Source organism: Artibeus jamaicensis, unplaced genomic scaffold (genome assembly GCF_021234435.1).
Source record: "Artibeus jamaicensis isolate MK-2021 breed Jamaican fruit bat unplaced genomic scaffold, CSHL_Jam_final contig_387, whole genome shotgun sequence".
Classification (NCBI taxonomy): Eukaryota; Metazoa; Chordata; class Mammalia; order Chiroptera; family Phyllostomidae; genus Artibeus; species Artibeus jamaicensis.
In genome coordinates, this window is record NW_026521812.1 from 40,282,625 (window position 1) to 40,294,912 (window position 12,288).

General features: G+C 36.5%; 1 protein-coding gene across 1 annotated transcript; it reads left to right on the forward strand.

Annotated features, from left to right (window-relative positions):
• Window positions 1-173: 173 nt before the first annotated feature.
• On the forward strand, window positions 174-11,650 carry CGA (glycoprotein hormones, alpha polypeptide). Its single transcript, XM_037144064.2, has 4 exons — window positions 174-246; window positions 9,636-9,742; window positions 10,786-10,970; window positions 11,463-11,650. Exons 2-4 carry the CDS (start codon window positions 9,643-9,645, stop codon window positions 11,538-11,540), a joined length of 363 nt encoding a protein of 120 aa, XP_036999959.1. The 5' UTR covers window positions 174-246; window positions 9,636-9,642; the 3' UTR covers window positions 11,541-11,650.
• Window positions 11,651-12,288: the final 638 nt, after the last annotated feature.

The following is a 12,288-nucleotide window of genomic DNA, read 5'->3' on the forward strand; positions in this document are numbered from 1 at the left end:
ATAAGATCAAATTGATGTCATGGTAATTACACAAAGTACCATTCAGTCATTGGATGAAATTTACAGTTGATCCCTGGGCTTAGATGCAGGTAGGAACATGCAGTTTTTGTTGCTCTGCTATTATAAAAGCTGGTGAGGACCTGACTTAACTGCAGTTTTTGAGAAATCACGACACGAAACTAAGATTACCTCTTCAGACCCACAATCAACTGACCTGAAAGCATCCTGCAAAAAGTCCAGAGGAAGGTAATATAAAATGAAACAATTTTGGGAGTTGTTTGAATGAAGAGTAAAATACTTGAGCATATAGGGGAGCTATGCATAAACTTCAGTAAGAAGAGGGACAGGCATTTACACATTGTCTTTTCAGCACTCGCGGTTGTGTTAGGAAGAAGTCTGTAATACTGTGGTCTATGATCACAGCCTAAGATGTTATCTAACAGAAGCCAGAAACCAAACCTCTCCTGCTGAGATGTGTGAATGCCTGTTGCTAAAAATTTTCCTCAAGAAATATTTTATGTCATTGGAAAGGCATTCTTTTAAATGGCTTTTAAGGATCAGGCAGGGGGTGAGTAGACATTGTATAAGTTGCTGATATTGTTATCATTAGCTTTTAAGTGATGCATAACTGATAAAGCTATCCACTGATAGAGCAGCTCACCTGTTCAGCTGAAGGACCATAGCTCCTGATATCTTTTGAACAGATGTTCTTGTCTAGATTTGAACAGTAACACTGAAATCTCTTGAACATCATTGTTCCCACACTCTTCTTTCATAAAATGCTGCAAAAAGAAGAGTCAGTAGTATTTCTCCAACTATTACTTAATGACTTTGTAGTTCTAAATCACTTGCCTAAGTCTAATTGGCTTGTTCCAAAGAGAGTTTGCAAACCTTAGTTATATTTGCATCAGTGTTAGTTGAAATGGCAGGTGGCTGGGAAAAGGAGACTAGAAAAAGTGCTGCTTTGTCCCTTCCTCTTAGTGTTAGGGAACAGGATGCAAGCACATGGAAGAATTGTGGGCTGACACTGTGTGGGTTCCTCAGAACACAGAGGCTCCACTTCATCTTCTATAGGAGCTTTGTTTCCTAAGCTCAGTGATCCCTTCCCCACTCAAAAGTAAGATATTTTACATTAGAACAGAAGACTGTTTTTAAGTTTCTGAAGATGTCTTTTAAATATTTACTTGACTTACACCAATTCAATATTTGTCACCCAAACTGCTTATAATACTTTGCTGTAGTTTTGAATTATTTTGAAAAGATAGGAACAATAGCCACTTGTAAAAAGTTTATGTATTTTCATTTTAACTTTAACTTAGGTTTTGATTTAAGTATTTTTCTTTGCAGTAATAGAGTTGTTGAAATTTTTAGTCATATTTCTTACCATTTCCTGCTGAAAAAGGTATCAAGTGAACAATGTTAGCAAAGCTATTATGTCCCAGAACAGAGTCTCAGTTTTATTGTATGTTCCTTTGTAATGTGGGACTCAAATTTACAAGAAAACTCAAAGTGAGAGATGGGAACCAGCAATAGTAAAACTAGAAGTAACGTGCTTCTTGTTCAAAAGTAGATGAAGATAATCTGCTTTCACAAAGAGAAAATATGCAGGAATCAATTAATGGTTCTATTGAGAATCGCATGACCATAGCATGAAACTCCCATTTTTATAGATTGTGAGTGCTAGAGTAGTTTGCCCTTAAGTTACGATCCTTGCAAGTTCTGGTTGTAGTGTGTAACATTTCAGCATTACCCATTGAAATGTTGCACAAAGTAATCCAATAGTCTTTGGTTTTATCAGACTCAGAGATAACATTCTAGAAATGCTCTAGCATCCTAAATACACTGGGTTGAGTGAAAGGGTAGGGAGAGACAGAGAGAGAGAGAGAGAGGTGCTTAGGTTGGATTATGAATGAAGTCAAGGGACAATATAAGAAATGAAACTGGAAACAGGCAGTAACAGCATGATCCATGTGTTCATCAATGCCCTGAAAAAGGAAATGGAGTAACTGTTTTTGAGGGTATAGAGGTAGTATAGGTAGAAGGGGATCATCTGAAGATCAGATCACTTTCCAGGTGACTTTGGCAAATTCTTTTACTTCTTTGAAGTATAGTTTTCTAGTCTATGAAGTAAGTGCCATAATAATGCTTTCCTCATAGAAGTGTAAAGAGAATCAAATGAGGTAATGCATGTGAAAACATTTTTCTCCCCTGTCCCCAATCCTTATGAATGAGATATAGTTCTCATAAAAGGCCTTTTCATCCAAATAAATGCTTTCTTAAGGTTGCTCTGGAGAAACTGAAGTCAGATAAATATGTAAAATAAAAAATTATATGAGCAAGTTATATTTAAGCTGACATGTTTGATGTTACTTTAAAATAAAGTGTCAACATCTAGTGTAGGAAAATGCCACCTGAAAAATTATTTGAGAAGTTCATTGTAAATTATAAAGATTTGAAGGCAGTGTAGTGAAGTATGCCTCAGAGCTTTAGAGTTTGAATGTGTAAAAAATACTCTAAAATCTTGGCTCTGCCAGTGATGACTTTTGTGGCTTTTTATAGGTTACCTGTCCTCTAGAATTTGTTTATCTGCTAAAATTAGGATAATATCTCACAGGGTTGTCATGAGTTTTGAATATACTTGAGTGTTCAAGGTGCTTAAAAGAATGTGTAGCACACACAAATGCTCAATTTATGGTAGGTATTATTCTAAAGTATGTTATGCATGTGCTATGCGCCATTGAGTCAACTCTGATACCTGGAGACCCTATAAATGGGTGATGCCCACAATGTCCTGCCCTCCACAGCTCTGTTCAGCTGTTGTAGGCTTATGCCTATGGCTTCTTTTATGGAGTCAGTTCATCTCTTATTTGAAGTTCCTCTTTTCCTGCTGCCTTCCATTTTCTTCTCCAGCATTTCCATCTTTTGCAAAGAACCCTACCTCTTCATGATATGCCGGAAGTAAAACAGCTTCAGTTTTTCTTTAATGTTGATGCTTTTGCTGATGTCCCCATTCCCCACCCTTCCTTTTGCCTGTCTCCACCCCCACCTGCCTTCCCTCTGGCCGTCACCACAAGGACAGTTTCAGTTTTGTCATTTTCACCTCCAGCGATATTTCAGGCTTTTTAACGCGCTCTAAGGGCCACTTGTTTACCTTTCTGACAGGCCAGGGCATCGGGCAGTCTGGTGTCTCTCCTCCCAAACAATATTTCAGATAAGTTATGTTTTTCCTACCAGGTTTCTTCCCTGTCCAACTTTTACAACTATATATAGTAACTGGAAATGTGGGGATGTGGATGATTGTAGCTTTGGTCTCTAATGACACACCTTTGCTCTTGGAGACCTCTCCTAATTCGTCCATTGCTTCCCCCTTTAAGCCTCAGCCTTCTCTTGATTTCTTGGCTGCAGTCTCCATTGAAATGATGACTGAACCAAGGCAAACAAAATCACTTTAACAATTTCACTGCGTTAAAGTTGTCTATTCTGTGGTCATGATTTTGGTTCTTGATGTTCAAATGCAATCCTGCTTTGCCACTTTCTTCTTTACTTTCACCAGAAGTCATTTCAAATTATTTCTACTTTCTGCCAGTAAGATGGTACCATCTGCATATCTTAAATTATTGAGATTTCTTGCACCAATTTTCAGGTGTAAGTTATTATCACCAAATCCAGTATTGCTGATAATATGTAAAATGCTAAGTCTATTTTTTCACATTTAAAAAAAATTTCTCCTAATAGGTTAATTGAATATGTGTTATATAAATAACACCCCACAGAGAAAAAGTATCAGGAGAAAGTAGAGAGGCAAGATTGGTGTCCTATACCTTAGACCCTGGTGGAGAAATTTTTTCTTATAAGAGGAACCAGTTGTTCCTATTATCTGTTACTGTGCGACAAACTACCCAAACTTAGTGGAAAAACAGGTCATTATCTCTTAAGTTTCTGTAGGTAGACTGAACTCATCGGGCAGTTCTTAACATGAGTTTCTTTGGCATTTGTGATCAGATAGTGGCTGAGGCTGGAGTCATATGAAGGCTCAACTGGACTGGTCATCCTGAATGGCTTCTTCATTCATTATTTCTGGGCCTCCTTCTTGCTTTTCATGTGGAATCTCATTCTTCAGAGCGTCTTCGTGTGGCTTGGCCCTTTTAACCTACAGAGGTCTTAGAGTAGTAGCACTTTTTAACTGGTAACTGGTTTCTAAGAGATGGGAAGCAGGAACTGCCAGGTCTGTGCAGGGATCCATTCACAACTGGCCCACTCTTGCTCCTGCCATATTCTATTGGCCTAAGTAGTCATTGGGCCCACCTAGATCAAGTGAGGGTTCAAATATAGATATACCATTTGATGTGGGGGTGCAAGATCATACGACAGAGGAAATATAGGCTGAGAGATATTTTTGTGGCCATCTGTAGAAAGTACAACCTGCCATAGAATTGAACACTTAGGGGCAGTGAACAAGAAGGATGCTTCTCTTTGTGGCAACTCTGCTCAGTTTTTACCACACATGCAAAACATTCTTATAAAGTAACATTCCAGGATTGAGAAATCAGTAGTTCTGGTTTGTCTAACCTATTGTTGAAAGACTTCAAGAAAAATTAAATATGTTTTTATGCTTTAGTACTTTTAAGTAAGAGTGATACTTGTATGTCAAAAGATTGCATGGAAATAGCTCAAACAAACACAATAGAATATGATGCACATGAAAGTCTTATACTACTATAATAATGCTCCACATAAAACTTTGCTGGCCTTTGGATGTTTTATTTTGCTGGCTGATAAATTGATACTATCCAATGTTTTATTCCTCATAAGTATTTAATGTCAATTTAATAAATTGACTGAAATAATGTCAATTTAAAAAATTGAGTATTTTAAAACAACAAACATTTGAATTTCTAATTTAAAACAGTATTTCATTTTTCATAGAGACTGTCTTATTGAAATTTCTTATTAACTTAGTGTGTAGACAATTTTAAAAAATGCTGATGTGCTAGGAGAACCAGAAAGGTAATGGCCAAGACTTGAATTACATAACTATGTTAATATTGTGAATTGCCTTTAAATAACAATTAAGGTAAGAGAGTGTACATCTTATTATTAGCCCCTTCAATTTAGCTAATCAGAAAAGAAACTTCTCAAAATGTGATTATTATAAGAATGGTCATAAAAAATTGAAATTGTTTTTATAATTCTATGAGCCTTTAAATTTTCTTAGAGATACTGCTTCTCTTTTTATTTGTTTTTTAAAATAAATATTTTAAGGTCATCTTTTGTTCTGTTCATCTTTATGGAAACCCCTGTTTTTGAATGCATAGCTCTATAAGCTATGTTGTATATTTCCCTAGTTGTGGAACCAGTTTTTCATTTCTTTTCTCTCTACTTCATCTGAAAAACAAGTTGGCACCTTTCATTTAAATTTTGTGAAGGTACAAAACACTATTAAGTTTTTAATAAATAGAAACTCCATCCCAAATACTGTTGCTGAACTGTATGATTTCACTTGGCCTTATTTTCCTCTGGATATTGGGGTACTTTGGGGACAAACTGTTCACCACCTCTATTTTTCTGGGAAAATATGAGGACTATTGAATATATGAAACTCCTGCACAAATGTCAAAACAATAAAATATATATTTACTATTGATGTGTTTTTTATTGAGTTCATTGGGCTGACATTGGTTAATAAAACTATGTAGGTTTCAGGTACACAATTCTATAATATATCATTTATGTACTGCACTGTGTGTTTACCTTCCTAAGCCAAGTCTCCTTCCATTACCATTTATCTCCCCTCTACCCTCCTCCATCTCCCCTGACTCCTCTTTTCTCTGGTAATTGCCATATTGTTGTCTGTGTTTAAGAGGTTTTTTTCTTCTTAATCCTTCACTTTTTTCACCCCTGTCAAGTTTCTTTTCCCATCAAGTACATGTTCTTTATTGTCATCAGTTTTTTTTTATCTCTCCATTTTCATGTGCCTGGCCTTCCAAGGGTCACAATGTCTACAAATGCTTTTATTACAGAATTCATCATTTTAACTCATAGTTATTGTCTTTATATTAGGGTCAGATAGCAGGAAACTTATTTATATTTATACTACCTATACTTAGCACAGTGCCTGATTTGTGGCAGGTACTTATTCAAAATCTTTCAATTGTTAGAGTGTTCAGTTTGAACCTTAAACTTGGCACTTAACCCTGGACTCCTGTCAAATTACCCAAGACTCATCTCTTTACCAGAAAGAGAAAACTAATTATCTATATCAAAGAATGGATGAGGGGATTTGGGATGGGTTTTGGGAGTGTTAATGAGCCTCTCCTTGTCCATCTTCCTTAGTCTCTCAGACATTCCTTGTCACTACCTTTGAAGAAAACTATCAGCGAATGTGTTACTAGGTCTCAAGATCACTCCACTGCCTGTGTGTAATGTTTGAATGTCTACTTGAAAAACTGGGAACCTGGAGGATTATTGAGATTGAGGGCTAGAGCATGGGATTATGGAGACTCGCTGCTAGACTGGGGGTTCAGAACATGTTATGCGTTACAGTACCAAGGTAAAAGCACACTTACTGCAACTAGTGTGCATGAGGGAAGAAAACTAGTAGCCACAGCCACTCCAAGCTACATTTCTCAACCACTGACCCCAGGCTTTTAAAATTTGTGCACCCAGAGACAGATGTGATGGGAAGCAGAGGTGAGCCTGTTCAAGGATCTGCTATGCAGGAGGTGTTGGAATGAAGGATTCCAAACATTCTACTTTCCCTTGTCACTTTCCATCCTCAAATCTTTCATCCAGGCTGAACTATTGCTATCTTCTCTGGACCGGGCAAGATGCTATAACTTACAGGCCTATTCTCTGTTTAACAAACAATTATTGAATTTTTTTTTTGCATGCCAGACAGTGTGCTAGGGATTAAAGGCTGTACTTTCAAGGTTCCCATTCCTTAATTACTGTTCTCTGAAGGCAGCCTACTTTTCCTCTCCTCCGTAGTTAGCTGGGTTAGATGAGCTAATGAGGTGAAGTCTTAGGTTATCTCTCTAGAAGTCAGTTAGATTTAATCTGTTTTGTTAACAAAGAATTATACTGCTCGTCCTAGCCAGTCATCTCAAAAAATGTGCTATGAGTCAACTAGGTTTCCTGGTGTGGAGAGTATAGATGAGTCACCGCATTTATCACACCCTGAGGAAAACGGAAACTTCACTCTTTGTCACTGGGGAGCAATGGCAGCATCTTTGTACGAGAAGGGCAGGATGTCACATGGTACCAAATGCTTGTAATCTTCTTGGAACTATCTTTTCTATATATATGTAAAGGTACATATATGTGTGTATGCATATATACACATATACATATGTATGCTCACATATATACACACACATACACATATCTAATGAATATCTCTTCCCTTTATTATAAAGCTAATTCCAAAATGTGCATTGACTTCATGTTCTTACATTCTGCAATCTTGTTCCAAATGTTTCTCTCTGAATTAATTCTGATGTATGTTTACTGCACAGTGCTGAATTTTCATAATATATGAGCTGTAATATAGAAGCACAAAGTGATGCCAATTTAAAAAGGAAACCACTTTCAATTCTCAAATTTTCCTTGTGACTTTGTATATCACTTAAGCAGTAATTCTTAAAAACGTTTTGGTCTCAAACCTGTTTATGCTTTAAAAATTATCAAAGAGCCCAAAGAACTTTTTTTGTCAAGTTATATTCATCAATACTGACTGATTTAGAAAATCATGTCAGAGTTTCAAAATATTTATTCTTTTAAAAACAAGGACATTGAACCCATCACATGTTAACACAAATAACATATATTTACAAAAATGACAATTTCCAAAACAAAAAAGATCAAGAAGAGTGGCATTGTTTTACCTTTTTGCAAAATTTTAAAAAGATTTACCTAATAGAACATAGCTCCACTCTCATGTGTTTCTTTATTTAGTCTGTTGTAATATCACGTCATGTAGACTCTAGAAAATTTCGTCGAGTGTTCATGAGACGATGAGGGTGAAAAAGGCAAATGGCATCCTAGTATTATTATGAAAACCACCTTAACCTCTGAGGCCCACTGAGAGTGTTCAGGGCCCCCAGATCACACTTCGAGAGCTGCTGACTTAGAACAATATTTATTCAATGTTCATTATGGATGAAGAAAGATAAAATAGAGAATTACTTATATATAAGTATATACATCAGGTAGAAATAAAGACATACATATGTTTTAGCCTTACCTATGCTTACACAGCCTATTTTCTGTATTATAAACTATTAGTTCTACTGTTTGACAAATCATTCTTATGAGATATATGAATTGATATAAACATCTAGCAAAAATATGGTCTTATTATGTCAGTTTACATAAAAAATAACCACAAGTTTTGACTAACATGCAATTTTAAATCTCATTCTGGAATGTTTTTTTAAAAAATATTTTGAGAAAACATAGATTTAGAGGAAGTTGCAAAAAAATTGTATGGGGAAGTCCTAGATACCCTTTGGCCAGTTCCCTCAATGATAATACCTTGCACAACTATACAATATGATGAAAAAAATTGTGAAATTGACATTGGTACAACCCACAGAGCTAATACAGATTTCACTAGCATAGTTTGTGTGTGTGCGTGTGTGTAGTTCAGTTTTACCTGTGTGTAGATTACTGTGGTAAGTATCACATCAAGATACAGAACTGTTTCATCACCACAAGTCTCCCTCATGGTAGCCCCTCAATTTCCTTCCAACACTACCTACCAATATGGACAGTGAGGCTTCTTAACAGAATAATAGATTTTAAAAAGGTAATTTATTATTGTTACCATTAAGCCCAATTCTACTGCTTGATGTGAGAAATGAGAAGATTTAATTTCCCACCTCTGACCTAAAGACAAATTGTTTTATAAGGGGGACCCCCCCAAAATAGAATTATCTTCTGGAGGGTTGGCCCCCTGTAGTACAGGCTTCCCTGGCCAAGTGGGTGTTCTAGGAACCCATCAGTAGCAGCATGCCAACTGGTGTTGTTGTGAGAAGCTGCCTTCACCTTCCCTGATTTTTTTGGGAAGACTTTTTGAATGCATTTGCCCATTTCATGATGGGTGATTTACTAGCACATCTGCCCATATCAGGCTAAGTGTTTGGTATTTTTTGACCAAAAAAGGCACGATCCCCATGTCCTACCCTCCCTATTCACCTGATCTAGCCCCTGTAACTTTCTTTTGTTTTGCCATGAAAAAAGTCCTCAAAAGGAAACCTTATGCCCATGTGGAAGACGTGAAATAAAAAACAGCAGAAGCACTAAAAGGCATCCAAATCAACAAGTTCCAAAACTGTTGTGAATAGTGGGAAAAACATCTCGTTAGGTATATTGCAGCAAATGGAGAGTACTTTGAAGGTGGCTGAAATTTAAACATGTAAGGATAAATACACATTTTTATAAATAAATTCTGGGTATTTGGGGGATATCCCCTTGTATAAGTGGCTTTGGAGTGTGTTGGGAGCTGTAAGCAGAGGGATCAAGATATTGAGGACTATTGATGACTACAATTAGAAGTAATGTTAAAACTACTGGTTGTTGTTATGACTGGTAAGCCAATTTTAGAGTAACTTTTATTTTTCCATCCTATTTTGCAGAAGAGCCATGGACTACTACAGAAAGCATGCAGTTGTCATTCTGGCCATGCTGTGTGTGCTTCTGCATATTCTCCATTCCTTTCCTGATGAAGAGTTTGCAATGCAGGGTGTGTGACCTAACTTGGGTTTGCAATATTAAGGAAAATCACACTTTTCAAGATGTACATCAATTACTCCATTAACTATATTGTGTATCCACCTCCTTTTTAAATGTGGTTAATATTTGCCACTGGATCCTTATTTAGGCACTTGTAGACAGTGAACACAAAATGAAATCCCAAAAACATACAATGAAAATGACATTTTACATGTCTTTTTAAACAGCAACCTTTACATTTTCACCTGAAATAGATTCTTGATTATTTTTTTATCCAAGTTTTGCAAGCAGAAAATTTTCTTATTCAGTTAAGCTCAATTTTTTTTTTACATTTCTCCCAGAAGATTTGAGAGGATTTTAACATTGCCTTTGTAGATAAATTTTCACATCAGTTAATAAGTGAGAAAAATAAGACCATTTTTGAATGCAGTAAATTTGTTTGGCTGTATTGTTTGAAAAATTTCATAGAATAGCTGATGTAATTCCCTCTGCTATGAAATTGTGAACTACTACTGGTTATGGTTTTTTTCTAGACAAGTGTTAATATTTTAATCCCAGATGCCACAGGCAGATGCTCCCTCTAACATCAGGCTCTCTGCTCTCACCAAGCTTTCTTAAGTCTGACATGTTTTTCTCTGTCAATATTTGGAGTTTCTATGGAAATAACAATAGCAGATTTTAAAGGGGAAATATTTTGCCTTTGGGCAAAATTCTCCTTTCAGATGAGCATGAGGTATTTATCTGTCAAGTTGTGGCATAGTATTAGTGTTGGGAAAGGGAAGTCAGGCTTGGAGGGGGTGGGGAGAGAGAGAAAGGGAGAGAGAGAGACTACTACTATTATCGAGATTTTCTATGCATATCTATAAAAATTGTTTTAAGATGAACATATAGTCAAAGGGTATTTATATTATTTTCAATAGAAAAAACCTACTACTTTATAATAAAGAAATATTTATAGTTTCTTTTAAATTATCTTTGGACTATTTTATTTTTTGTCTTTGTGTGTGTGTGTGTGTGTGTGTGTGTGTGTGTGTGTGTGTGTGTGTGTGATAGTTTGTCCAGAGTGCAAGCTAAAGGAAAACAGATACTTCTCCAGGCCGGGTGCCCCAATTTATCAATGTATGGGCTGCTGCTTCTCCAGAGCATATCCCACTCCAGCAAGGTCCAAGAAGACAATGTTGGTCCCAAAGAACATCACCTCAGAAGCCTCATGCTGTGTGGCCAAAACATTTACCAAGGTGAGAACGCAAAAGGGCCCCAGGAACTCTCTAACCGTCCAACCACAGAACCCCAGAGTACATCCATGGGGTTTAATGTCAGAAGTGTCCAATGACCTATCCTTGGTAGACATTTAAATATGGAGAAAACTGCATTTGTCTCCTTAAATCAAAAGCACCAACAACCTTATGGGTACAGTCTGAATTTATTTAGAATGAAGAGAACAGGGGCAGAGGTGATGAGGGGCAGATTGGGAGAGAGTATTGGTAGCATGCTTACACAATGCATATCTCAATTTTTTGAGTGAAAGTATGAGAGAGCAAAAAAAATGCAAATATAGCAAGCATCTGTTTAGCTCAGCTGGCTGCAGGTAATTTTATTTAACAGTTTCCAATTTTGGCTGTCATCTATCATCTATGTATGTGTGTATATGTATATATGTATGTATGCATGCATGCATGTATGTATGTATCTATCTATCTAATTATCTCTCTTTTTTCCTTCCCTTTTAGGTCAGAGTCATGGGAAGTGTCAGAGTGGAGAACCACACAGAGTGCTACTGCAGTACTTGTTACTATCACAAATCTTAAATATTTTGTAAAGTGCCATGTTGATGACTGCTGAGTTCCTGGAATGGAAAATTAGTTTGTTCAGTGTTTATGGCTTTGAGAGATAAAACCCTTCTTTTCCTTACCATACTACTTATGACATGCTTTAAGTATATACTGCAGCTTTATTGCTTTTCTGTATCCTACAACACAATCAGCAGTTAGCTCTTTTCATTTGGAATGAAATATAGCATTTGGCACAACTATAAAAAGCTGGTTCTGCTGGAAATAAAGTCTTTTAAATCATCATTCTATCATTGAATTCTAATGTCTTTCTTCAAAGTTCAAAGCCAGTTGATTTTGATAAATTAATTGAAGGGAGAGAGCCCATGGGTGAGCTGGAGCCACATGCACTGAGTGACCTGACCCTGGAGAACTGTGTGCCCACGGAGCCTGCCAGAGGAGTCGTGAATCCCTCAGCTGGTGGACTAGCTCTAAGACATTCCATTGGGGTGAGGGAAGAACATATAACTTGCACTTTTAATCATTTTTATATCCTCTCTTTAGATGGTTGATGAGCTTTGTAAAAGTACAGGTATATTAGTATGGTAATGCATATACAAAATTTATAAATAAATAATTATACACACTTGGGGATATACCAACTTTTTATTGGTAGAAGTTTTTGATCAGAAAAAAATACATAAAGAACACTGCTAGGGTTTAGGAAAGACAAAATCCTTTCCAGCCTGAAGTTCCTATCCACTTGGCTTCTGTCTAGCAAAAAATA